Below are 26,855 nucleotides of genomic sequence, written 5' to 3'. Positions count from 1 at the left end.
GGCGAGAAAGAGAGAGAGAGATGGGGAGTCAGAGAGACAGTACGTGAGTTTTAGTTTTTTAATATTTTTATTTTTTAATTATTAATTATTTTAATATTTAATGTAAAAAATAATTTTTTTACTGACCAAAACGCGCCCCTTGGTTTTGATTTTAATTTTCCTTTTTTTATAAAATTTTTTTTTTAATAGTACGTGAGTTTTAGTTTTTTAATATTTTCATTTTTTAATTATTGATTATTTTAATATTTAATGTAAAAAATTAGTTTTTTACTGACCAAAACGCGGTCGTCTTGAACTACCGCACTGTGCGGTAGTTCAAGACTACCGCACCTAAGCCTTGCCCTGTATTTATATACCAAATCACTACTTTACCATTATCTAATATTATCAATTTATTATTATTTTTTTTTTTTAAGCAATAGCTATCTAAATGAAAAGTCACTTAAAACATGCACTTAGCCAGAGTGATAAATGAGTAATGTTATTCTTCATACCTATTTATCACACTAGCTAACGTGTATGTTTTAAGTAGTTGCAGATCAACTATTGCTAAAAAGAAAAATTTAATGAGATAATAAAAAAATAATAATGTTACACTTCATACCTATTTTTCTCATGTTTGCACAAGGGCGAAAGAGAGGAGGGAAATTTGAACTAGGAGGATTGCTAAGTGCTCTCCTGATGGTCTTCTTGTATTCTCATGGTCCTATTTGGATATTATTTTACAAAAAACAAAAACAAAAAAAAAAATTGCTCTTATTTATTTCATTTGGTTTTTATAAAATAATTTTCACCTAGGACCATGAGAACGCAATGAGAACACCATGAAAGCGCCTAGCATTTCTTTTTGAATTAGTGACATTTGCTTCATGAGGCGTGATTTCCAACCGAATGAACTACCCTTTAAAAACCTTATGTGAAATGTTTTAAATAACTTACTTTTTGTTTTTTAAAAGTGATTGACGTAAGAAATCACTTAAAATATGTTACATCAATCGATATAAAATAGATGTAAAAATAGCATTACCTTGCCTGATGTTCTTATGCTAGTGCCTAGTTAGTGTCATGCTAGAAAACTAAGTATATATATATAATTAAAAAAAAAAAATTAAGTTTTGTTTAATCTCACCATCTTTCATCCATAAAAAAAAAATTAAATTATTTAGATATTTTATTTAAATTTAATATACCGAGCGTCTACTTGATCGGCCTTAAGGTAGGACTGCAAACTTGGGCTAAGTAGTTGGACCCCAAACCATAAGCCTTGATGAGCCAACAAGCTAGTTGTCCCAATTGCAATGAGGGGCGCGACATACAGAATAATCATCATGACCTCAAACTAGTTTAGAAAAAATTTGTATTATACTTCAAATCATATGAGAATATGAAAGCAATCACCCTGTGACCCAAGTACACACATACCATTCTTTACCATATTTACTTAACTTTTTCCTAATTATACTAGTATAATTCTCCTACAAAGGAACCCTTAATTAACTTGAGCATCGGAGATATTCCCATATGGCACCCCGACAAACCTCCGATCGCATTTTCTATCTCTTTGCAGGCATTTGTGGTTTGAGGTCATCAAGTTAGGGCTTATTAATTTTTTTTAATTCAATAACAATCTCATTCTTAAACAGAAAGAAATTCATTTGATTAAGAGCATGTTAGTTTTTGTTTTAAATTAATAACAAAGAATATTACATATCTATGAAACGTGACACCAAATAATAATAACATATTCTACTCTGCATTAACCGAACATTTTTCCATTGTTTATTGCAATTTCTCAACTCTTCTATTTATTGGTACATTAAAGTAAAAGATTTCCAAAAAAAAAAAAAATACTTATTTGAAAATATAAGTTTATGACTATTACACAAGTTGTTTCTGTTGAGTATTGAATTCTGGTGTGAGTGTATGAAACCTGTGACTTCTATTTATCTTCTCCTTTGTAGCCATTTCAACCAAGACGATGTCTGCTGCTGAAACAGCAGTACCTATGCTTTTTCTGCTTGCTTGACTTCTCTTCATTTAGAATACTTTCATGGAGGCCATTTGGCTCAGTGTTCGTTTGTGTAATATCATGTGTGTTTTGATCCAAAGACACTAGTACTTCTGTTCCCCCGTTCCCGGTGGAACACAAAGCAACCTGGGTAGCCTCACTGGGAACTGAAAGAGGCTGCTCTGGTGATGCTGGTGCTACTTTGTTATGGTTTACTTCCTTTGAGTGAGAATTTGATCCAGGACGCCTGCAAAACGGGATCAAAATGGTACGATTTATTTCGTGTATTTGTAAGCGAGGCAGAAATTCTGCTTAGGTTAATATCAAAACTGGGCGACATAAAAATGTAAAGTGGAGCAAAAACCAAAAGATGAAGTACTTTTCCTCTTCTCTTCTGGTTTAAGATGGACGAAGAGAAAAGGACATGACCTTTCAGTAAACAAATAACCAAAACGAATGAAAGATGAGGATACATGAGCAAAAATGGAGGACAAGAATTATGAATTAGACTCCAAACATTATGGGACATATAAAAACTGGGTTCACTAGCATAATTATTACCTGAAGCTTTGATTGCTGGAGCTGTTTCTACGTCGTTCTTGTGAAGTTCTCTCCGTGCTTTCCGTTTCGGATACTAAAAGATTAACCTCACCATTTGAACAAACTCTATTATCTTTTGAAGAATTCGAGTTTTTCACCAGACCCTTTTCCATATTTGGAGGTTCTTCACCTGTGAAACCAGAAGAGCACCTGGTTTGGGCATTAAATCCATGTTCCTGAAACACTGAGATGACCTTCTCCAATGTTCCCAGAGCTTGTTCCACCTCAGGCCTGACTACAATATTTCTCTTGCCATTTACATGACACATTTCTCTAAATTTCTTGGTTGAAATGTGATCTATGTCCTCGCTATCCTCCTCAAAGTGTCTGCTTTCTTCACTCTCTTCTTCTTCAATCTCTCCAAAAGCTTTCCTATTTTTAGCTCTTGCATTCTCTGGCTCTGATTCACTTACGTGGTAATCGCTATAAACCTCTTGATTCGTATCCTTCAAGTCGTCTTGCTTAGTCTCAATAGGATGCTCTTCGGGGAGAGTGCATGCATCAGTCGTAAGCTCTTCCGCTTCCGGAGTCTTTTTTGACACATTAGTGGAATAAACAGCTTCACGTATTTTAGTATATAGCGGATCCCCCATGGCATTGCTAAAATCTTCATCATGCTTAAATGTAGAGGATACTACCTATGGTGTTGAGGATTGGAAAATGTGAGAAAATAATAGAACAGGAATCACATACATGAGGATCCAGGAACCAACGCAGGATTTTAACCAGGGCCATCCATTGCAGAGGTCCAACCAAGTACATTTTTTGAGTTTTTATTTAAGCCTTAATAATCATCGAGAGCTACTGAAATCCAGTGGATGAGCATGGTATATGCAGTTAGAAAGTAATTGAGTTGGATGATCAGAATCAAATATAGCCTCAATTTCAATCATAACCAGATTAAATAGTATTATTCCACCACGAGTTGGTCTTATTGCTGACCTAGTGGACAAAATGACATCTTGAACCAAATGCGTAAAGTATAACAGAATAAAATGTATGACCTTTTGATAAAGTCTGAAACCATTGCCGACGAGCTGCCTTGAAATAAAGTTTATAAGGGATGGAGGAACAAAGTCCATCTTGATATCCATATTCGCTATCGTCCTACAAAAATTAAGAGTTCTTAAATTTATTAAATTGGTGGAGTACTGAACAAGGCAAGCAATCATGGGCATTGCCTAAATTAGTTTAGGTACCACTAGGCAGAAAGCCGATTAATCACTTGAAAGTCTTGTTTAACAAGCAAGTCGATGCATAAATTACTTCAAATGGCAACATAAGACAAGCTACCAGTAGGAAAGCCATTAGACCCACTCAAAAATCATGTGAACAAGACAAATGCATACGGAAAGTCCTAAATCATCAAGGCTCTAGCCGTTTAAGAACCAAAAAAGAAGAATAAAGTAGATTTATATCGAAAGGGATGCTTATGGGCTTGGGTTGATTACAGATCTAAATGTTGATACTACACGTAATCTGCTCAGATTTACTTACAGGACCACTCTTGTATGATAGCCAATCAACTACAACTCACCGAAAGTAACTTCTTTCTGCGGTCACCTTTTGCAAAGCAAAGCCTCCTACCACATCAATCCTGACAACATCCTTTGCTTCAGGGATCCCCTCACTGGTGAAACCATGAGTAGTTATATCAATGCTCTTCAAATCAGAGATCTGCAAGCACAATAGTGACAAGATACCTTTACTTCTGGTTTCAATCTAGAAACAAATGGACTTTCATGTGTATGGGCAGAAAATACATTGCAACCGAGACAAAAATCAAGTCCACTTAAGATTTCAGGTTCTACCGTATTTAGAAGAACAACAACTAGATCGTCTTGAAAGTACTCGAACAAAAAATAGTGCACAACAGCCTCCCTTGCTGACAGCGGCCAAGAGAGCTTCATCCTTTCTTCCAAAAATTTAAAGAAAAATCAGGATCCAAAGTGGCATATATTTTGAGAAAGTAACAAGTACTCAAATAAGCACATTTTGAAGAAATGCTGTGGTTTTATGCCAAACAAACCTCACTAAAGATATCTGTTCACCAATCCGGACCTTTTGTAAACATTTGCAGGAGATAATTTTGAAAGTTGGAACACTAGACTGAGGCCACCTGACAAATAATAAAAAGTCAAAAAAGAAAAGTTATTGTCACCTAAATCAAAGATTAAAAGCTGGGTTTTCGTATGTCATAAATAAACTCTGATGCCTTCTCTCTCTTCTTAATGCCTTTACTTAATTCTCCCTATCAATGCACAAACATGTGTCTGCATACATACACACACTTAAACAGGGGGAGTTGCCTATGCGCTTCTGATTGATGCACTCACTGGTAACTATTGTACACAACCAAACCCTTTCACCCAACATTCTTTCCTCACATAAGAAACTAGAAAAGATATGTTGATAATGAATGAAATACAGGAGAGACAGAACAACTATGTCAACTGGTATTTTCTCATCTTGTCCTCATTACCAACAGGCTCTGCATCAAACTTCTCATGAATGCCTCCATTTTTAGTTCTTCCAATGTGTATGTACCATGATGAATGTATGGTATGAGCATAGGAAGGGATGTAAAAGAAACACAAAACATCACTAAGATTGAAGTTCTACAAACTCATTTTTATAACCAGTAAGAAATTCAAAGAACCTTTAAACCAATATATGAACTAATATAATGCCAATAAATGGAAAACCAAACTAATACTTTCAAGCTAAGGTAATTTTTATAACAATACATATAATAATCTTTGGCACTGTACTAAAACTTATAAAGTTAAGGTAATTTATGTTGCAACTCTGTTATTCATATTCAGCAGAATTATGATGCGTTAGGCCACCATATAACATATGTCAATGCAGGTGACCTATTGAAAATTAAGAGCAAGTAGAATGAGGGAAAAAATTCTCACCATTTATTGTAGAGGGATGACTCCCATGAGATGCATAAACCTGCAATGAACGATGGAATAAAATTTTCAATTTGATACTCAGTGGAACCTAACAGCCTAAAAGAATTCATTGATTATTGTTCATCTTTCTAGAATGAACTCAATATGTCTGAATAATTATGGTTTAACTTACAAACATCCATAGGCCCATCTACATAGCCTTCAACAAGTAAGTTATGAAATGGAGTGCCTTCAGGCCCTTCACGATACATAACACGAAACTCTTCATTATCTTGTTTTAACTGCCAAAAGAAGTAGGATTGTCACCAAGTATCCCAACACCTTCTAATAATATGTAATCTCCAGGCCAATCCAAATATAAAAATCATATGCAACTACATCAAGTTTTATTAAATTCTCTTGAAACATTTGGACCTAAGTTAAACCAATCAGTGATGAAGTCATTCATCAGACAAAATTCTTTCAAGTTTCCTGAGAAAGGAATTGTCTGGATAGAAGAACTGAAAAAGTTCAGGAGAGAGAGAGAGGGAAGAAACTAAGAAGATTTCAGAATCAACCACAAAGAGAGAGAGAGAGAGAGAGAGGAAACGGAAAGGAAGAAGATTACAAGGATTTACTAGCAAGAAACGGAAAGGAAGAAGATTATGCAAATTAGATAGCCTACCTTCCATTCGGGATGTGATCTCTCACTGGCTTTTGATCCCTCATTATCACTTACAGAAACACTCCTCATCATGTCAAGAAAATGAGATACTTCTGCAGTCCTTTTCTCAATGACTTTCTGATCGCATCCTGCATAACCAAAAATTTGAAATTGGAAAGTGATCAATCAATCTATGAAATCTTCATATTAGTACCTCATTTAATATAAGGAAACATAAACCATAGCTGACTAGAGGAAGGCAACACGAAAATCTGGGGAATTAATAATAACCTTTGATTTCATCTTTTGAAGAATGTAGGAGTTGATTCTTGACTAGGGTTTTAAGTGTATCCTCATTTGTCAGATCAGGAGACGCAAGAGTCTTGTCCAGCCTCTCCCTATACTGAGTGATCTTTTGCCTTTTCTCCATCTTTGCATCTCCAAGAAAATCATAAAGAGCTGTGTCTCAAACAGTCAACTGAGGAATCTACACCACATAATATTAATGAATTTCAGTATCATCTGCTGATTTAACATTATATAAAAACATGTAAAATGTTATTTCATAAAAATAGAATAAGTGGAGATAATAACTAATAAGGACATCAAAAACCCAACAGCACCTTGCAACATGTGTATTCAGATTTCAGATGAGATCTACATCTCAATATGCATGATTAACCACAATATGTCAAACTATATGCATGTAATGAAAGACATATGCATCAAGATAAGACTTCTGAATGATGACTGCAAAAGTTTCCTCCTGGTCTACATAAGTAATTAAAGACAGTCAAAGTTCTTTACATTATTTCCATCTTATAAGGCACCTGGAACCAGAAAAGCTTTAATGTTCATTGAAAAGCCATTAGAAAACTTCCATTAAAAGCCTTCAACGATTAATCTTATTCCATTCCCAGCATAATATACCACTAAAGTTCTACATCCACCAGCACCCAGTAACAGAATTTTCACTACAGTTAACAACTCACCATCGGATTGTTTCATACACACAAATATTTACACCTCTAAACACATCAACCAAGTAGAAAAAAACGAAAAACATCAATACCCAGATTACATAAACACTTTGAAGTTTCACCAACAAACATACAAGCCACCATACATAGATATTTGATATTAATCAAAACACAATCCAAAACAAAACCAGAAGTCAGAAAAATTTAAGTACCCAGAGGCAGATTCTTTAAGAATCCATTAAAATTCAACTCACATGAAGCTCCCTGAGGAGCACCCAGCTGGCCTTTATGAACTCTAAACAAGAGCCAGAATCAGAACACTGAAATCCCCACCACGTCAATGCAGATCTCCATGAAAAATGAATCATTCACTCCTTGAAACAGAGCAGACAGAGTCACCTGATGTGCGATCACCGAGACGGAAATACGACATCAACATGAGCTATTCTTCTTGGGCATAACGAATTCCAGACACAGCAGCAGAATGCCAACAAAATTCACACTGTTTCCAAAATTTTCCGCCTTCAATAATAAAAAAAATAATAATAATTAACCTTTTATAAATAAAAAATAATAATAAAAAAGAAAAAGTAAAAAAAAATACCATATTGAGTCATTGACGAGAATACGTTGGTTTCGTACTCTTTCCTTTGGGACTTGGAAGTGTGTCTGGTGAGGACCACCTAGAGAAACTGCTAAATTGACAGTCGGTGAAGAGAAAGAGGCGGCTTTCGGTGGTTAAGAATGAGGTAAACAGGACCACGTGTGGTTGTCACGGTCCTTTGTCACGGTAAGGTTATCGGCGACGTCGCGTTCTCCCTAAGCGAAGAATCACGGCCGCTAGATTTTAGGAGACACGCGGGAACAAAAGGAATTTCTCTCTTCGTTTTTTCTTCTTTAATTTTTGCTAAAAATGAATTGTCTGGTGTTTTTTCCTTAAAACCGTAAAAACAAGATTCTGGTTTCTTCTTTGTACGAAGAAAAATTTCAAGCGGAAGTATTTGATACGGCTTTATCTCTAGTCAACAAAAAAATATTGACCCGACGGATTATTTTGACCAAGATTGTGTAGGAAAAATATAACTTTAACAAATTTTTTTTTTTTTAAAAAAATATATATATATATATAATCCCTTTTGTTTGGCACGACCTTTACGTAAAAAAACAAGCACCTATAATTAATTTAGAGGTAAGTTCCCATAAACTATCTCTTTTTTAGGGTTACTAAATCCTCTCTTTTTTTTTTTGGTATGAATGCTTTTTTCTTTTTATTTTTTCTCCCAGTGCTTTTTAAAAAGACAAATCTTGGTCACCTTGGGATTTCGAAAGCACGGAATCAACAACACCTAATGCTAATTTCAGTCCATTCCAATTAACGGCAAAAGTGACCGTACCACCCTCACACCTTAGTAGCGGTTGGACACCTCCAAGTTGCCTGCCTGGGAGTGGTTCCCACCCTCAAGGGCCAAAGGTGGTCGAAACGACCCCCAAGGCTCCTTTGGAGGTGGCCCCCAAGGCCAAAGGGATGAAAGGAAATTGATAAAGGTGGTGATTAGGTCTTTTTCAAAAAATCAGAAGTATTAGATTTGCCTTTTTTTTAAAACCTAAGGTAAAAAAATAAAAACGTTAAAATTCAAATACCAAAATAGTTATTAACCCTTTTTTAATATATATATATATATATATATATATATATATATATACATTTTCTTCAAATGGATGGCTTTTGGCTACTTAACAGAGGTAGTCGAGTCACTAAGGGGTGGTTCAATGGCGATTGTAATTTTTTTTTTTAACCTTTTTATTATTTGTTTAATATGAAAAGACAGACATAAAAATCTTGAATTTATAATTAATTGACCTAAACATCTATTAAATTAAAAATTGATATCTTAAACTTAAAAAGTCAAAATTAGTAAAAGCACCGTTAAATAGAGTCCTAACCTAATTTCACTGTTAAATAAAAATTATAAAGAAATTAAAGAAGTGGATGAGATTGACTTTGATCCTCACAGTTGTCCCTACCGACGTGCTTGGCACAAAGTCAAATTGCAAGTGACATATAATGATTAAAAATTAAATTATAATATCTAGAATTTGGTAATACTGATTAAGTTGATAACCTAATCACAAGAGGCATCTCTTTCTTCTCTTTTCTTTTTTTTTTTTTTTTTTTTTTTTTCTTAAATATATAGATACCTAAAGAGGCAGTCATAATGTCATATAAAAAAGAAACCCAATCGAGCAAAAGAAATTATATATATATATATATATATATATATAAATTGTCAAAATAGAAGGAACAATAGGCATTAATTGGTTTAATAAATAAAGGACTTGAAATTTGAAACTCACCGACACCCTCACACCCATAAAGGGCAGTCATAATAAATACAGTTGGGGAGATCGAATTGACAAGCTATAAAAGGGCGGCCACCCCCCTTCCCGGCTTGAAGATAAGGATTATTTATTAAAAAGATGATATTATTAATTAAAATTGCATATAATATTTTTATGAGGACAGAAATTTCCTTTAAATTATTTTGAAGGAAATATTCACCAACTCAATTAATGTACGTTTTAGATATCTATAGACACTTGACACGATTTTAAATGGATTTAAAGATATTTCCTTCAAACTGATGTGTAAGAAATTTTTGTCATTTTTATGATATATATATATATTTTCATGTCCACAAAATGGGAGGAGGAGGGGAAAACTAGCTCAATCGACGTGGTTCACAGTCGATTAAGCTACCCTTTATAGACAATTTTGAATTAAATACTAAAGTCTCTTTAAAACTAAAGTCTCTTTGAATTAATTAAATAGTTTATCACAACTAACCATTTGTAATCTGAATTCATATTTGTAATTTGATTTTATATTTGTAATCTCTATGTTATCTCTTATAACAGCTTTATCTATATATACAAAGTCTTAACCATAATTGATGGTAAGGCAATATAATGCTAAAGTTATCAATTTATCACAATTAATGCTAATGCTATCCTTATCTTCACTTGAATGTGCGTTTAAATTCTTGATAACATGGAGAGAGTTATCAATTGTTATCAATTGATAACTCTAACGTATGAAAAATAATAAGAGCATGTTTAGAATTGTATTTGAAAAATAAAGTTTTTAAGTTAAAAGGTGTTTTTTTTTTTTTTTGCAAAAATTTATTTTTAATATTTTGTCAAAAATGCATTTTGATAATTTAAAAAAAAAAAAAAAAAAACTTATGAAATTTTTTACTGTCGTATTTTGTAGCTTTTTAAATATTAAAAATATTTTTTAAATTCTCAATTACAATTTTAAACATGCCCTAATTGAATGCTTCTTTGCTTGCCGTGCGGGCTATTTCTTAATGAGTGTTCAACCTCAAATTGAAAGAAAAGTAGACTCCAGAGTACGACTCTGAATTTACTTAAATACTCACATAAATACTCGCATAAATACTCACAGATTGTCAATCCGTGGAAATGAGTGTAAATCATATCTACTTAAAATAATAGAACACAAGAAGGAGTCGGATAGCGAGCCATGTTAAGAAAGAAGTTAATCCCGCGGTCCATAATTTAACAAAGAATGCTCTCTTCAACTTAGTGGATAGAGTAGGGAGGGAGGAATGTCTTGATTGTATCTTTTTTATTGTTTCTTTAGAGCAACTTGCTCTTGTTCCTTAGAGGTTTTATTAAACTCTATTTTTAATGATATACAAGGTAATATTGTTTTGCAAAAAAAAAAAAAAAAATAAATAAATAAATAAAGAAAATGTAACTTCACTTTAAACTCTTGAATTACCACGCGATTTGACAAGCCTTCCAAACTTCAAAACTCCTCAATTTGAACTTTCAAACTTTCAATTAAAGTCAATTTGAATTGAACCCCTCCATCATATTTTAAACGTTAAAAATGAGACAATGACGTTTATACCCTTTAATTTTTTATAAAATTTTAAATTTATCCTTAATTTCAAATTAAAAAAAAAATGAAAATTATGGATATTTTGGTCTTTTTAGGTACTGTCGTTAGAAGTTAAGGGGTTGATATTGATTGCAATTAAAAGTTGATGGGTTCAAATTGAGAGGTTTTGAAGTTTGGAATGCTTGTCAAATCGCTTGATAATTCAATAGCCTAAAATAAAGTTACTAAAAAAAAAAAAGAGTGTAAATCATAACGAAGAAGAAAATACTATTACCCACATTTTTTTTTGACATGTTCACACAAGAAGGGGGAGGAGAATTTGAACTAGTGACCTCCACTTTATTACGTGTGGTCCCAGCCGATCGAGCTACATCTTAGAAACTCATTACCCACTTTTAATTTATTATCTTTGTTGTAATTTGGAGTCGCAATGTCTCACTTTTACCCTTAAAAAAAAAAAAAAAAAAGAGACAAAAATACCTTAAAAAAAAAAATAATGATAATAATAAAAACTTGTGACTCATGGCGCGACTATGGTTGTTTTTTTTCTTGTTCTTTTTTCGATTTTTAAGAAGGACGTTGGAACATAATATTAGATCAGAAACTATATCAACCAAATTAAAAAGATTGAAAAACATTATAAATGAAAAGACAGATTAAGGGAGATAATTTTAAATTAAATGGTTAATATTTTGTCATATAAATATTAATCACTTGTAAAATATGGGTAAATACTCAAATGAAAATGCTGAGACAAGAAAAAGTACGTAGTAATTGTCGATGTGACAAAATATTGATAAATTTCAATGTAATAAAATAATTTCAGTATTTCAAGTTTGACGACGGATCCGTTCGATGACAAATGGGTCGATCCATGGAAACCGCACTTACCGAATACGTGGGATTTTGGTTACAGGTAAACCAATCCCAACCAAGCAAGACCTTTCTCGGACAACCCTATTCCCCCTTTTGCCACCCAGAGCTTCACTGATCCGAAGCTGTGCAAAGAGGTACCTGATATTCTTCTTGTTTAATTTTTTAGGTTTCAAAATTTCATTGTTGTATTTATTTATTTATTTATTTTTCATTCACTTGCTTATGGTTCTTGGTTGGTTAGGAATTCGTTGCTTTTCCTCATTATGTTTTCTGGGCATCCAAACACGAGCATAAGTGTTTAATCATATTTTCAATCGAGGACCAACTTGTAAATTTACTGAGAATCCATATTTTGATGAAGTGATTGGCTAGACTGTGAACTATTTCTTAATTCCTTTTCGTCGTGGCCTGTTTGGCTGCTGAGAAATTGAGGGAATATAACGGAAACTATAGTTCTCTTACAACATATTTGGGATTGTGTTTGAAAAATAGAGTTTTTAAGCTTAAAAGCTTTTTGGCAAAAAATGAAGCTTAATGTGAATGGCAAAAATTAAGCTTAAAAATGAAGCTTTTGCTAAAAAACGCAATTTCAAACATGCTCTTAATGTAAATGACAAAAGTTTCTCCTTTTCCCGGAAACCAAGCATCAAATATAAAAGTAAAAATCTTCTATATATATATATATTAATTTTATTTAATTTAAGGACATTTTGGTATTTTCACACATCTAACATGGAGTATAAAATGAGTAATGCTAAAGGTAAACTCATGTAATTCCAAAATTGACGTGACTTTTACAAATATTATTGAATTTGTGATAACTCACTATTAAATTTTGATCTAATGGTAATTTTAAAAGTCACGTCAAATTTGAGGTGACACAAGGGGGACATGGGGTGACGTTTAGCATCATTACTTGTATAAAATAGACCTTTTACAGACCAAAACCTATCGGCAAGTGGTGAAGTCAAAGGGCTAATAGTTTTTGGGGTTGATTGCAATTTTTTTTATTTATTTTTGGTTTGGGGGACATTGCAAAGTTTAGTTCACTAATTTTTCACTATCGTTCTCATTTTCTCAACTGGGTTATTTGCTCTCTAATCAATGGTCACAGAGTTAGACAGATTGCACACTTTCATGAATAAGAAAAAGAGGAGATCAGCTACACATCCCAAATTTCTTCTTAAAAGTTGTTTCCTAAATGATGTGTCACCATCTCATGAAATTTATTATTTTGGGAAGTGTGTCACCAACTCATGGGATGGTGACACATCATTTAGGAACCAACTTTTGGAAAGAAAATTTGGGATGTTTAGCATTTTCCTAAGACAAAATTGTAATAGCTTAAATTGTTCCTAGAAACATGGGTTGGCTAATGTTGCCGATCATGTAGAAACATCAGCATCAACAGGAAAGCAACTCAAAACATTGAAACATTATCCAATCTTTTCCAAAGAAATTTCTTGAACAATGAGTGAAAGTGATACTTTTGCACTATGCAAGAGGGTACCATAAACATCTTGTTTTACGGACAGCAGTACTAAATTATATATGGATTGGCGATAAGGCAAATGTTGCTTAGGAAAATATGAAAGATTTTACAATGAAAACACAAGAGATATAGTGTATACTTTTAGATTTTGTCTGCAGTAGTATCAGGAACAATAAAGGAACCTACCTGTAAAATTTAAAATTGATTAGGTAGGGTAAAATCTGTGTCCTATATAGATGCATGAGTCAATGTCCTTTCTTGTATACTTCCCCTGTATTATTATTCCTCTTTCTAAAATCTCATACTGGTCCAAGAACATTAAAAAATGTTCTCATATTAGGTGAGCTGGTTTTTTTGCTTTTGACTTAGTCGCTACTTTTTAGACTTATCTCATGCAGTTAACTCCATTTTGGGTTACCAACTACTAACTACTCCCCCTCATGCATTAAGGGCCTGCTAACTACTCCCCCTAGGGGATAAGATGCACTAGTAACTAGTAAGCTTTGTGTTAGCCAGGGAGCTAACTTTTTCTGATATCCAGAATTATATTATATTAAAATAACATATTAGGAATTTGTATAGGTGTATACTTTCTATGTATCGGGGTTGCGCCTTTGTGCTTTTAATGAAATTTACATTACTTATATATATATATATATATAAAACATATTAGGCATCATAAATTGAAAATTAAGAAGTATTTTCGATGAGCAATAGAAGATTGGCACTTCTGCCTATTGCAATAAATCATGATTCAAAATTTTTATGTACTGGTGTGGACCAGATAATGATACCAGTAGTGGTGGTGATGCATTGGCAATGGCGACGGGGATGGTGGTGTTAATGGAGAGTCAGTGTTGATGTCAGGGGTATGCGTGGTTGTATTGGCTGGGCCATTGATGTTAGTAGTTGCAGAAACTAATGTGCATGGGAAGGAGGTATGTAGAGTATGTCATAATATATCTCACACTATCAATTGGGTGCTAAACTCGTGTTACAATGACACTATTGGACATCTCTAAGCATATGACATTTTGCAAGCATGTGCTTCATTCATTATTCCAGCTGCTCTTTAAATTGCAGGTGAGGAAATGGATGATAATTCCTCCATCAGCAATGATAGCTTGAGGGCTAACTGGACTCCATCCCAAGACAAGCATTTCATTGGCCTTTTGCTAGACCAAGTACACAGAGGGAATAAAACTGGCCATATATTTATCAAACAAGCATGGGCGGAGATGATTGCACAGTTTAATACACATTTTGGATTTAAGTATGGTACAGATGTTCTGAAAAACCGATACAAACGATTTAGGAAGCAATACAATGAGATAAAAACTCTTGTTGATCAAAGTGGGTTTAACTGGGATGAAACCCGACATATGGTAACAGCTGATGAGAACGTATGGGATGAGTTCGTCAAGGTAAAAGTTATTTCTAAATCTTTCAAAACTGCATAAAAAATTTGAGTTGCAGTTAGTTACTTTTAACCTGCAGGCCCACCCTGATATGCTATCATACAGAGCAAGGGTTGTGCCACACTATAATGAGCTGTGCATAATATGTGGGCATGCAATTGCGGATGGAAGATACAGTCTTTCATGTTTCGACATAGACTTTGACAATGAAGGTATGAAATGCAGAGTATTCATCAATTTGAAGTTTGGTGATTTTTATTAGTACTTGTTCCTACTTAATTTATATCCACAAACAGCAAACAATTTAATTTCTAATTACTTTTTCTCAAACTTTGTAGCAGAAACAACAAATGTTAAAACTCCACCTAGTGATGATCATTCAAAAATTGACTGGTCGCAGACCATGGACCAATTCTTTGTTGAACTAATGCTGGACCAGGTGCATAAAGGGAATAAAATTGGCCACACTTTTAAGAAGAAAGCTTGGGCAGGCATGGTCACATCATTTAATACTAAATTTGGCTTCCACTGTGGTGGGGTGGTGTTGAAAAATCGGTATAATATCTTGAGGAGGCATCACAGTAGCATAAAGATTCTGCTCACTCAAAACGGGTTTTGTTGGGATGAAACACAACAAAAAGTGGTAGCTGATGAGTTGCTCTGGAATAAGTATATCAAGGTACAAAGTTTTTTTCCCCCTCATGATCTAGGGTTTGTTGGGTTTGAATCCTCAACAATTTTGCTAGCAATCTTGGCAGCAAAATTGCTGGGATCTCAATCCGGGTTTGTCTGGTAAAAGTGTAAAACTTTTTAGATGTTTTTTGCTTTTTGGTTGTAATGTAACACGAAGGTGACAGTAGTTTTGAATGTTTTATGTGTTGAGTTATTTGTTAATGTTTTTTGCTTTGCTGAAAAGCAAAATCCTGTCCTAAAAGTGTTAGCCAAATGAGTCCCAAGTTTTTCAACAGATTCTGTGTCAACTAGCTTACTTCTTGTAAATACAGGCTCATCACAACTTTCGGATGTACAGAAATAAAGTAATGCCATATTATTCTGATATGCGCATCATATGCGGCGATGAAGCCACCACCATGAAAAATAATACACCATATTGCAAGTCACATCTTCAGGAGGAAACCCATGGGAAGAAGAATATGAATGGAAAAGCTTTGATTATCAGTGATACAGATTTAGCAGCAGATAATGCAGGTAAAGAAGCATTGCATTCATGTGGTGATAAGAAGAAGAACCACAAATCCAGAAAAAATTCAGGTGGTGACAAGAAGAAGCATCATTCAATTTCAGATGGTGATAAGAATATTGCAAGTGAACAACAGAAAAGGCTTCAACCTGAGATGTGTAAACAAACCTTTCAACAGTCAAAAAGAGCAAAAAGAATTCATGATGGTATGGCTGATGCTCTAAGGGAGATGGCAGCTGTGGTTACATCATTAACAAGGAAAACAAAGAAAGAGAGCTCTATTTTGATGGAGGGCGTGGTTGATGTGCTCCAGGCTATGCCGGACATGGATGACAATCTATTGCTGGATGCCTGTGACTTCTTGGAGGATGAGAAAAAAGGCAGGATGTTTTTAGCATTGGATGCCTCTCTACAAAAGAAGTGGTTAATGAGGAAGCTCCGTCAACAGTGATTATTTTTTGGTTTTTTCCTTCTTTCCTCCTCCCCATCACTATATATCATAATGCCAATTCACATTCAACATTATCTGGGTCATGCTAATCTCTGTTCATGAGATGTTAATCAATCTTGGATATAAATTACAAAAAGAAATAAAAAATGGGAGGCTGAATTGGAAAAAGTGTGTTTTGATCACTTTTGGGCTTTTTGGACTCTTAAAAGCGCTTTTAATTTTTTTTTTTATTAAACGGGTATTTTTTTCCTTCAAATAGACTTTTTAAGTGTAAAACGCACTTTTCATGAACGAGATACGCAACAAAATTTAGTAAATATAACTATATAAGAGCAAGAGTAGTTCAATTCTCATTCTTTAATTAAAAATAAATTACAAACTGTAGCACTTCATTCGAATAAACAAAAAATAAATAATCCACAAAGGCAAAACCCTAAAATACTACCAAACTAAACATTCCAATACCCCCTTCATCAAGTAACCACAGTCACGGGATTGAGAGGGAAAAACTCTCTGGTGGCGACCCTCCGCATCCCCATCTCGTCTACCAGCACGGCCACTCTGTTCCTTATCCGATTCAACAGCGCCTCGCTCTGCTCAAGCTCATCCAAACCCATCTTCTCCACCGCAATGTCCAACGAAAACCCTTTGTTCTTCGTCTGTTTCAAGATCGCCTCGCTCTGCTCGAGCTCATCCAAGCCCATCTTCTCTACCGCCATGTCCAACTGAAACCCTCTGTTCTTCGTCCGTTTCAAGATCGCCTCGCTCTGCTCAACCTCCTCATCATCCAAACCCATCTTCTCTACCGCCGTGTCCAACTGAAACCCTTTCTTTCCCTCTCCCTCTTCCACATCTTTCAATCTTTCTTCGATGCCAAGGAAGCGCTCAATCACCGCGTCCGTGGATGGGTGGCCGAACGCGTAGGGCCTGTCGTGCGGAGAGAATACGACGATGGCGATGTTGGCACCGGAGGACGAGCAAAGTTGGGCAGCCTTGCTGAATAATCCGTTCCGGCGCTTCGAGAAGGTCACCAACCGACTCTGCTTCTTCTCTATTTTCTTGATGTCGATCTTCCTGCGCCCCGTACCTTGTGGCCTCGCCATATCTCTCGACTTTTATAGAAACTGAATAAAGAACCAGAAAGAGAAGAGAGCGAAAACTACGCTTCAGATTTTCTCTACCGACTGTAATGTAGTTGGAAACAAGGAGACGTATATATATATATATAACCGTTGCCTCTTAGGGGTTTTGGTTTCCCAAATAAGATTTATGGCGGTGCCTTGCAAGTCAAGTTTTATGGTCTTCGTTGGGCCGATTGTTTTTAGAAACTTACAAGCCCATGAAAAACCCAATTTTTTTTTTTTTACTTGGGTTTCCGGGTCGGTTCAAACCCGTATGCTTCGATTTAGGATCTTAGGCTTTTTTCATTTTGTGAAAAGCTTGGGACTCCATCTCTCTCCCGGAAGCCGACTCGCTGCTCTACTCAGCTTGCAGGAACTGCACCCGTTCAGGTAAAACTCTCACGCGCTTACTCTCTGTTTGGTTTCCGCGAAACTCCAGGAAAAGTTCGAGGAAAATAACCTAGAAACATGTGTGGGAAGTGCAAGATTTTGCAAATGGAAGAACAAAACTCAGTTCAAAAACCCTAAAGGGTTTAAGTGTTAGAAGGAATTTGATTTTCTTTCCTCTAATAGTTATAGAATTTACTTAACTTTAGGCCCCGTTTGTTTGGGTGTAAAACCTTTTTCAGAAAAAGTTTTCCCCAATCGGCGGAAAATGTTGGTTAAACCCTGAACCATTTTCCGCTAGTGTTCCTCGCCCCTAAACCCCAGAAAACACATACGAAGAAACAGCCTACTTTCCTCACTAGCGTAATCTGTCTCACTTCCTCCGCAGCCTCGTTCCCTGTCGCCATTGGAGTTCTCGGCACTCTCTCGCACCTCCTTCTCTCTTCCAGATCTGATATTTCTCCATTAAGTTTTGACAATCAAAGCTGTTTCAAGCTTCACACCGAAACAAACGGAGCATTACTTATAATTTTTTGTTTTTGGCTATATGTTGATTATTTTTAGATAAACGTGTTTGAGGAATGAAAATGGGACTAAAACAAATTAAGGAGTGTTAAGTTTATCAACTGGGTGATAGATGTAGATGGCCTTTGGGTCTTGAATGAGAGACTGTTGAGTTTTACCTTACCCCACTAATACACGTCTATTGTTTTGTGCATTGTTGTTTTATGGATTTTACTGTCTAATTGTGCTTACTTGTAGATAATTTGATGTTTTCCTGGCAGAAGATTTGTTGGTAGAGTTGGCTTTTGAGGTCATGGTGGGCTGGCAGAGACACGTTCAATTTGTGCTTCGTCGTGTTGGGAAAAGGGTGGAACATAGTTACAACGTATCTGCCAACTTTTCTTCGTATCGCTTGGAATCCTCTATTTCTCCATGTCAGTCTCCAATTTTCTTGGTGGAAACATTTTGCCATATACGAAATTTTATTAAGTAACCGATTTTAGAAGTGGAAAATGTTTAGATAGCATTTTTGTTTTCCTTGTTGGTTCTGTCATTCAAAACCAAGTTCTATGTTTGAAATGCCATTGTTGTTGTCATCTTAAAGATAATATTTATTTCAATGCCTTTATTTATAAAAAATAAAAAATAAATAAATAAATTCAATGCCTTTCAGTGTTTTTGTGTCTAATAGTAACGAATAACACTTGCTGCTTTTGCAGGTGAGTTACCTTATCTGCAGAGACTATGGAGACCGCCTCCTGCAAACATCTTGAGGCCTTTTTATCAATATATTCAACATATGGTACTGCTAACTTATCCTTTGTCATATATATATATTGAAAAAAAATGTACTGATATTAGTTCCTCACCTGTCCTCTAGTTTAGTTACGTTTTTCTTGGTTTTTATCCTATGTAGCTATGATACTTTAGCAGAGATTTTGTGCAGCATTTTAAACATGACATTTTCCAACAGAAATGGAAATATATTGTAAACCTTCTTTGGTGTCCAGAATTCAAATAAAATTTCATCACATTATAGATGCAGCAGACGTGGACTAAACATCTTTTAAATGTATTGATTTTTTTAATATGATGAAGTGCAAGTATAATGAATGATTGTAAAAAAGGAGGGATGATGTAAGTACATATCTTGGAAGCGTTCATCTCAATTGGAGGATGAAACTCAACCTTTAAATCATGCTCATACAGTGTGTGTGTTTTGAAGCTTGATTTTTATCCTTCAATTTACATATATAAGTTAAAGTAGTTATAATCATCAAAATGTGCATTTCTAGACATTGTTTACTGTCATGATATTTTGTTTTGATAATCTTTTACTGATCCAGGGAATTTCCAGTTCAAGGAAGTTACTAGCAGGGTCTCCTGAAGAAGCAGCTGTCCCATCTCCGTTGACTCCTGTATTAGCATTAAATAGCGGAAAAAGTGAAGATCAGAACCAGAAAGCAGTCTCTAAGCCTTCAAAAGTTCAAGCTGTATTAAAGGGCATTAAGCAGGTATGAGATGCCTTAGCATGTGAGATGCACGTGTGTAGGGAATTTCCTAGGAACCAACTTCTAAAAGGAACATATGTACTTAGCATGTGAGACGCACATGTGTTTTTAATAGCATGTGTTTGTCACATGCTTTTTTAATATGTTAAAGGACTCAATGTCGCTTTTAGAGGCTGGTATTTCTGTTTGTAATCTGTAAGAATTACTTATAGAAGAAAAAAAAAAGGAATACAGTAATCTGTATGTAACACTACCAGTTTGAGAGGTCAAATGCTGTTAAAGCTCAATTGTATGATTCAGTTACCATAAGGTGCCTAAACATCTCCCAATCTATTATAATGAAAAGGGGTTTAAATAAGCTTGCTAAGATTTGATCATAAGATCTAGTCCGACTCCACTTAACCCTGTTACCACCTTTCCAAGGTCCAGGGGAACAACACGAGATATTCTCATATTGATACTCTGGACCTTCTTATCATTATTATTTTCGTCTTTTTTTCTTTTTGTACTTCTGTTATTCTAAGTATCCACAGGACAAAAGACAGATCCATTTTAAACAACCTCTGTGGATGGACAAATTTATTGAAGTGGAAGCGAAGCATACCATAATTTCATTATAGTCAGCTGCTAACTTTCCTAGAATTTGAAATTTTATATTTGGATCAATAAACAAACTTTAATTGCTTGAAAAACATTGTGTGTATAAATATATGCATATGTGTATATAATGCTATATTCTGTTGCACCTGAAGGGCATCTGTATAAGTTGTATATTTAATATTACAAACCACCATCCATGCGTTGCTTGTCCCCCTGATTAAATGCTGCTTTCAGAGTCCAAAGAAGGTTAACTTGGTTGCTGCATTAGTTCGTGGGATGCGAGTTGAAGATGCATTGTTGCAGTTGCAAGTGACAGTAAAGCGAGCTGCAAAAACTGTATATCAGGTAATACAAGCACTCTACATGTCAGTAATACCAATTAGGAAGGATCATGGTAGCTTTGATCATAAATACTCTCTTTTTTTGTGGGGGGGGAGGGGTGATGTTTAAATGTTTGAGAGCTTGCACTGTAATATGGCAAAGAAACTGGAGTGTGTATATATATCTCGGTGATCTGGTTCTAAACAGCCTTCTAGACTTCTAGACTGAACTAGTCTTTTTTTCTTTTCTTTTTTTTTTTTTTTTTTTTTTTTTTCATATTTAAGAGGAAGCTGATGTGCCATGCACTTTCTGGGAACAGATCCAGTGTGAATTTTTCTTCAAATTTGGTCTATATGATCTCATGCAAATAGTCGTTTATCATCACATAAATGGTTTTGCAATTGGATCTGGAAATTACTTTAATCTTTTTAGTTTGTGCCTTAATGCTGGCTCATGTTCAAGACGTGTTCACAATACCATGAAAGGAGGTTTCTTATTATTTTTTTTTCTCTCTTTGAACTTGCAGATTTACATTATGTAATAAGAGTGTGTTCTCTGCAGGTTATTCACTCAGCTCGAGCAAATGCAACACATAACCATGGGTTGGATCCAGATCGTCTCCTTGTTGGTAAATGATGAAAGTGAAGTTGCTGCATTCTTCCTCTTATTGTAATCCTGCTTATCCCTGCATTCTCTCTTTCCATACAGCCGAGGCATTTCTTGGAAAAGGGCTCTACAAAAAGAGAGTTTCCTACCATTCTAAAGGAAGATGCGGAGTCAAAATGAGACCGGAGTGCCGACTAACGGTTGTAGTAAGGGAGATGACCGCGGAAGAGGAGGCGGAGATAGCCAGACTTAGAGTCCATAATTTCCGCAAGCTCTCCAAGCGAGAGAGGCGGCTTGTACCTCATAAGCTTATCGAGACGACTCCGGTCTGGAATCGCAAGGGCTATGGCCTTCAGTCCTGAACCAACTAGTATGGCTGCACAAGCCAGCTTCTCTTTCCATGCCTCACAAAATGTAATAGAATGTTCTGTAGAAGCGTCGAGAGATCTCTTCCCATGTCTTAAATTTCACTATAATTTTTCTTGTAGAAATGTTGGGGCAACCTTTTTTTGAATTTCCCCATAGCACTTTCAAACATTTTTATTTGAATTGTCTTTTTCCGATAATAAAATTTTAAATTGGATTACTTCTTAGTCTTTTACTACCTTTTTCTTTTTATCCTATTTAATAATTAGATTTTTTGTTTTATAATCCCTTAATCTAAAGGTTGATTTTTATTGTCACCCAACATGAGTTGGCCAAACCCTCAAATTTTTTTTTTTTTAGGGTTTGGCCGCCAACCGTTGGGCCTTTGGGGTGGTTCGGCCACCCCAGCGTATTTTCTTATTTGTTTTTGTTTTTGTTTTTTTTCAAATAAAATAAAATATGAAGTGGCACTCTAAAACTTAGGTACGTGCCCACGTATAAAGGTGATGGGGCATTCCATTAAAAAATTTAACGAAATTTTAACAGAGGTATTAAGTGGTTTTATTGGCTTACTATAGGTACAATTTGTGATATTTTTAAAAAATTAGGTGGCGTTTTGATTTTGGTACAAATCGTACTTAAATAGTATTTAATCCTAAATAATATTATTATTTTTGTTTATTGCTTTTGATTTTGTGTGGGGGAGAATGGGCCACCTATTTCTCTCTCCCGGCCGCCAAAAGTCAAACTGGTCAAAGCCTGAGAAAGTTCCCAAAACGTGGGCCTCCAAATTGGAAACTGCCAACTTGGCAACATGCAGTTAACCATGGTTCGTGCCCACCACGCAACTTAACTCACCATATACCCTTACGCTTGGTCCCCAAGAAACGGTAGTACCTATAAAAAAAATAAGTAGTACAACACGCTTTACTTATCGTCAACAAATTCTTTTATTCTAGAAAGTTACTAAAATATCCGCACCCCCTGCAATACAAAATACAATAAATTTAAGGACAATTACGTCAATTCCTTAAAACTCTTTACTGGAAATATCGTGAACAAGCGTCTACCAGCGAAGTCGGGGTGTGCCAGAGTTGAAAAACGTCCTTCTCTTCCCCATTCATAAATAATAGGCTAACCCACCAAACTAACCATAGTTAACTTGCACGTATATATTAACCCCAACGCTCTTGGCGTGACCCACGGGTAACCACACAACATACAGAAATCTGTCTTAAACCCTTTCACCAAGTCAAAACCCAGAAATTGAAACCCTTTTTTTTTCTTTCTCAATCTTCTGCCAAGACCTCTCAAACAATCAGAGCAGCGGTGGTCGCGATGATGCGTCAAGGTGGGTCCAGGCTCGCCGGGTCTACGGCGGCCGCGTTAGGCGCACGCCTCTTCTTCCACTCCGCCACCTCCGGTGCTTCCGCCCGTGGCTTGGCCAACGGGAAATCTGTTTTGGCCGGAATCATGAACGGCAACGCGACCAGCGGGTCGGGAAAGAGTTGGATCGTCGGCGTCCGGAACTTGAGCGCGGTGGCGCAGCAGCAGCAGCAGCAGGTGGAGAATGGTAAGCCAAGTGTTGCCGTTACTGCTGAGAACGCGAAGGAGAAGAAGGAGATTGTGAGTTACTGGGGCGTGCCGTCGGGGAAGGTTGTGAAAAAGGATGGCACCGAATGGAGGTGGACCTGCTTTAGGGTACGTAGCTATTGGGAATCTCTGGAATATTATACATATTTTTAAATAAAATATTATAAGAACGAATTTCTGTTAAAGGATTTATAATTTTTTTTTTTGGTAATTATTTTAAAATTTGATTTGTGTTGGAAATTAATGATTTATGTTATGGTTTGTATATTGACGATGGAATTAGCCATGGGAGGCGTACCAAGCTGATCTTTCGATAGATCTGAATAAGCACCACGTACCTGCGACGTTTATGGACAAATTGGCTTATTGGACCGTCAAATCCCTCAGATGGCCCACCGACTTATTCTTTCAGGTTCTTATTTCTTTTTCTTTTTATATTATTTAATCGGAGGGCCTCATTTCTTGCAAATTATTTCAGATTTTGTCTCCACCCGATTAAAGAGCATGTCTTATTTATTATATGTCTTTGATTCAAATGTTTTAATATTTTTTATTTTTTCAAGTTTTTTTGTCGAGGACAATTGTTAAGTTTTTAAGTTGTTGGATGGTGATTATCTTATTGGGATGGATGGTTGAGGTTCAATGGATTTTTTTATTTTTTTTTCCTCATGTAATTAAAATTAATATAATTTGTGTTTGTGTTTGGCAAACCATTCTTATTTTTTGTAATACAAATGAGAATTAATTGATGTGATATAAAGATGAAAAAGAGTTTTATATTTTTTGTGAGAAAAAAAAAATGATTGATGTGATATAAATGTGAAACGAGTTTTGAATTTTTTGTGAGAAAATTGTTTGGGTTGTCGAACGGGCTTAATAGTATATCATTGGCTTAGAGTTTGTTTGGGTGAGCGTTTGAGGAGTTTAAAAGTGCGTTTAATACTTAAAAAATCCGTTTGAACAAAAAAGTAATAGTTTAGTAAAAAAAATTGAAAGCCCTTTTAATGGTTCAAAAGCCAAAAACTTTATAATAAAGCTTATGCCATAAAATATTTTTTATTTAAAAGCTCTATTTCTTAAACGTAATCTTAAATATGCTCTTATAAAAAATTTAGAAAGAACATGTTAGCAGTTATTACGTAATGAGGAAGTTGTGCAACTATTGTTGGCTTCCAATGAATTTGGAAACAAAGTCAGCCATGCTTTCCTGTGTCATTTTGGGCGCATAATTTGCATATTCCCATGTGTTTTTTATGTTTGAAATTCCCTTGGATAGATTAATTAAATTTCCTTCTTCTATGTGTTTGCATATATGTTACAGAGGCGATATGGCTGCCGGGCAATGATGCTAGAAACTGTAGCTGCTGTTCCAGGCATGGTGGGTGGCTTGCTGCTGCACTGCAAGTCACTGAGGCGCTTCGAGCACAGCGGCGGGTGGATCAAAGCCCTGCTGGAAGAAGCTGAGAATGAGCGTATGCATCTCATGACCTTCATGGAGGTATCTAATCCCAGGTGGTACGAGCGCGCTCTTGTGTTTACTGTCCAAGGTGTTTTCTTCAATGCTTACTTCTTAGGCTATATGATATCTCCGAAATTCGCTCACCGTGTGGTGGGTTACCTCGAGGAGGAGGCAATACACTCTTACACCGAGTTCCTCAAGGAACTCGACAAGGGCACCATTGAGAATGTGCCGGCTCCGGCCATTGCCATCGATTACTGGCAGCTGCCTGCGAACTCAACCTTACGTGACGTTGTCATGGTTGTGAGAGCGGATGAGGCTCACCACCGCGATGTCAACCACTTTGCATCTGTAAGTATAAAATGATCTCATTGCTTGTTGCAGGTTTTCCCCCTTTAGCTCTTCTGTATGTTTATGGTCTTTTTTTGTTGCAAATGTTGAATTGCAGGACATACATTATCAAGGACGTGAGTTGAGGGAGTCTCCTGCTCCAGTTGGTTATCACTGAGAAGCCTATAATTTTGGGTGATTACATGAAAAAAAGGAGAAAGCATGAGAATTTCTTGACATGAAACAAGTGTTTTTTTTAGAAGTGATGATGGTATCTGGCATCTACATATGGTCTGCTATCAATTTGATTTTGTTGTAAATACATTATGGAGTTACTTGGGTGTGAACATCTCCCTTTTTCACTATGGTTGTAGACTTATATATGTCAATTAAGGTTGAACATGGTACCTTCCTCATATTTGTAGACAGAAAACTAAGAACTATTTGTAATTCTAAAGGTAATATTGCTAAATGAAAGAGTTTGTGAAAAACGAAAGTGATAAAGATGATTAAAAATTAAAAGAAAACAAAGAGTTTAGGTTACAAATTAAGGATAGGGCGCAAAAGGTAAAGGCATGTTTAAAATCTCTAAAGCTGTTATTTGGCCAAATATAATAATGTTTTCTACTGTCTAAAGTTAATGGCTAAAAATTCGAAGGAGTTGGTTCAAGTGGTAAGAGTCTTGGTCTTGGTGGCATTTCATCAGGTTTAAGGTTGAATTCCATTGAGTGCAAATAATTTCTTGAGGCCATTTTGTTGATGAAGTCGGAGTATTACCCGATCTGTGTAGAAGGAGTGCTTTACATGAATCCGATGTTTACTCGACGTGAGTGGGTATGCAAAGTATCATTGCCTTGGAGGGGTTCCTTACCCGTAAAAAAAAATTAGAAAAAAAAAAAAAGTGTTATGGCTAAATTCTCTTACTTTTCCCATAAAGGCCAAATCTCTGAAGTAATTGCAAAATATACTCAAATATGCCTAGCTTTTCTAAGCAAGATGGGTCCTCATTCACAATTACTTGTGCCTGGTGCAAGCCTTCTGGAAGTTGGAGATAACCTCGCTAGAAATGACCAACCAACAAACAAATCATAGTAGAAATGGCAGGACAAAGTAGAGAGGAGTGCGAGGATTTCATACATTTTAGGGTTTTCGTTTCCTTTACTGGAAAAAAAAAAAAAAAAAGAAGAATAAGAAATAGCTTGAAGCCTAAAGCTGATTGTAACTTTAATATATAATCATTCTTATCAACCTTTATCAAATTGGATTTGGCTTAGGTATTGTAAAAAGAAAAAGAAAAAAAAAAGTTAAGATTTAATTCTAAATTTTTCATGAGAAAAAAGAAGAGAATGAAATTAAATCCGAATTATTGAAAAAATTATAACATATATGTAGCAGGTTTTTTCACAATACCTATCCAAGGAAAAGAGTTGTCAATAAAGAAGAAAAAATATTAGAATAAAAAATCATAATCAGTTACACAAGACACCAAAATTTAAGTGGTTCGATTTAACAACCTTATATTTACTGGTGGAGACAATC

General features: G+C 35.4%; 5 protein-coding genes across 8 annotated transcripts; 3 read left to right on the top strand and 2 right to left on the bottom strand.

Annotated features, from left to right (window-relative positions):
- Positions 1 to 1,731: 1,731 nt before the first annotated feature.
- Positions 1,732 to 8,028, bottom strand: LOC132191448 (uncharacterized). 2 transcript variants are annotated; one of them, XM_059606465.1, is made up of 13 exons: positions 7,757 to 8,028; positions 7,552 to 7,674; positions 7,407 to 7,472; positions 6,464 to 6,659; positions 6,194 to 6,321; positions 5,702 to 5,810; positions 5,530 to 5,569; positions 4,638 to 4,727; positions 4,420 to 4,519; positions 4,146 to 4,285; positions 3,613 to 3,715; positions 2,570 to 3,246; positions 1,732 to 2,255 (listed from the first exon to the last, which is right to left on the bottom strand). In XM_059606465.1, exons 4-13 carry the CDS (start codon positions 6,600 to 6,602, stop codon positions 1,967 to 1,969), a joined length of 1,815 nt encoding a protein of 604 aa, XP_059462448.1. In that variant the 5' UTR covers positions 6,603 to 6,659; positions 7,407 to 7,472; positions 7,552 to 7,674; positions 7,757 to 8,028; the 3' UTR covers positions 1,732 to 1,966. The 2 variants fall into 2 exon arrangements, with proteins under 2 accessions (XP_059462448.1, XP_059462447.1); XM_059606464.1 differs by having other exon boundaries at positions 7,407 to 7,674.
- A 6,768-nt stretch (positions 8,029 to 14,796) lies between these two features.
- Positions 14,797 to 16,589, top strand: LOC132191447 (uncharacterized). Its single transcript, XM_059606463.1, has 4 exons — positions 14,797 to 14,872; positions 14,946 to 15,078; positions 15,208 to 15,545; positions 15,871 to 16,589. The coding sequence occupies exons 1-4, from the start codon at positions 14,831 to 14,833 to the stop codon at positions 16,516 to 16,518; spliced, it is 1,161 nt and encodes a 386-aa protein (XP_059462446.1). The 5' UTR covers positions 14,797 to 14,830; the 3' UTR covers positions 16,519 to 16,589.
- Positions 16,590 to 16,814: 225 nt separating this feature from the next.
- On the bottom strand, positions 16,815 to 17,689 carry LOC132191446 (agamous-like MADS-box protein AGL29). The gene has a single exon (XM_059606462.1). The coding sequence runs from the start codon at positions 17,619 to 17,621 to the stop codon at positions 16,992 to 16,994; it is 630 nt and encodes a 209-aa protein (XP_059462445.1). The 5' UTR covers positions 17,622 to 17,689; the 3' UTR covers positions 16,815 to 16,991.
- Positions 17,690 to 17,942: 253 nt separating this feature from the next.
- LOC132191445 (large ribosomal subunit protein uL22c-like) lies at positions 17,943 to 22,154 on the top strand. Of its 3 annotated transcripts, none has more exons than XM_059606461.1 (7): positions 17,943 to 18,029; positions 18,815 to 18,964; positions 19,250 to 19,332; positions 19,877 to 20,044; positions 20,876 to 20,986; positions 21,524 to 21,590; positions 21,671 to 22,154. In XM_059606461.1, exons 2-7 carry the CDS (start codon positions 18,844 to 18,846, stop codon positions 21,928 to 21,930), a joined length of 810 nt encoding a protein of 269 aa, XP_059462444.1. In that variant the 5' UTR covers positions 17,943 to 18,029; positions 18,815 to 18,843; the 3' UTR covers positions 21,931 to 22,154. The 3 variants fall into 3 exon arrangements, with proteins under 3 accessions (XP_059462444.1, XP_059462442.1, XP_059462443.1); XM_059606459.1 differs by having other exon boundaries at positions 18,812 to 18,964; XM_059606460.1 differs by having other exon boundaries at positions 18,789 to 18,964.
- A 973-nt stretch (positions 22,155 to 23,127) lies between these two features.
- LOC132191444 (ubiquinol oxidase 2, mitochondrial-like) lies at positions 23,128 to 25,787 on the top strand. Its single transcript, XM_059606458.1, has 4 exons — positions 23,128 to 23,635; positions 23,811 to 23,939; positions 24,849 to 25,337; positions 25,435 to 25,787. The coding sequence occupies exons 1-4, from the start codon at positions 23,273 to 23,275 to the stop codon at positions 25,492 to 25,494; spliced, it is 1,041 nt and encodes a 346-aa protein (XP_059462441.1). The 5' UTR covers positions 23,128 to 23,272; the 3' UTR covers positions 25,495 to 25,787.
- The last annotated feature ends 1,068 nt before the right edge of the window (positions 25,788 to 26,855 follow it).

This window comes from Corylus avellana, chromosome ca9 (assembly GCF_901000735.1).
Source record: "Corylus avellana chromosome ca9, CavTom2PMs-1.0".
Classification (NCBI taxonomy): Eukaryota; Viridiplantae; Streptophyta; class Magnoliopsida; order Fagales; family Betulaceae; genus Corylus; species Corylus avellana.
The sequence above is the reverse complement of the archived record's forward strand: the minus strand, read 5'-3'. Positions and strand labels throughout refer to the sequence as shown.

Excerpts from the sequence above, each read along its gene's own strand:
- LOC132191448 (XM_059606464.1), bottom strand. The coding sequence starts at position 6,602 with ATGGAGAAAAGGCAAAAGATCACTCAGTATAGGGAGAGGCTGGACAAG. Across the intron at positions 4,520-4,637 it reads GAACAGATATCTTTAGTGAG|GATGAAGCTCTCTTGGCCGC; the intron begins GTTTGTTTGGCA and ends TTTGGAAGAAAG. Across the intron at positions 2,256-2,569 it reads TCCAGCAATCAAAGCTTCAG|GCGTCCTGGATCAAATTCTC; the intron begins GTAATAATTATG and ends CCCGTTTTGCAG.
- LOC132191444 (XM_059606458.1), top strand. The coding sequence starts at position 23,273 with ATGATGCGTCAAGGTGGGTCCAGGCTCGCCGGGTCTACGGCGGCCGCG. Across the intron at positions 23,636-23,810 it reads GGAGGTGGACCTGCTTTAGG|CCATGGGAGGCGTACCAAGC; the intron begins GTACGTAGCTAT and ends CGATGGAATTAG. Across the intron at positions 25,338-25,434 it reads ATGTCAACCACTTTGCATCT|GACATACATTATCAAGGACG; the intron begins GTAAGTATAAAA and ends GTTGAATTGCAG.
- LOC132191446 (XM_059606462.1), bottom strand. The coding sequence starts at position 17,621 with ATGGCGAGGCCACAAGGTACGGGGCGCAGGAAGATCGACATCAAGAAA.
- LOC132191447 (XM_059606463.1), top strand. The coding sequence starts at position 14,831 with ATGGTAACAGCTGATGAGAACGTATGGGATGAGTTCGTCAAG. Across the intron at positions 14,873-14,945 it reads TATGGGATGAGTTCGTCAAG|GCCCACCCTGATATGCTATC; the intron begins GTAAAAGTTATT and ends TTTAACCTGCAG. Across the intron at positions 15,546-15,870 it reads TCTGGAATAAGTATATCAAG|GCTCATCACAACTTTCGGAT; the intron begins GTACAAAGTTTT and ends TTGTAAATACAG.
- LOC132191445 (XM_059606461.1), top strand. The coding sequence starts at position 18,844 with ATGGTGGGCTGGCAGAGACACGTTCAATTTGTGCTTCGTCGTGTTGGG. Across the intron at positions 20,045-20,875 it reads TATTAAAGGGCATTAAGCAG|AGTCCAAAGAAGGTTAACTT; the intron begins GTATGAGATGCC and ends TGCTGCTTTCAG. Across the intron at positions 21,591-21,670 it reads TCCAGATCGTCTCCTTGTTG|CCGAGGCATTTCTTGGAAAA; the intron begins GTAAATGATGAA and ends CTTTCCATACAG.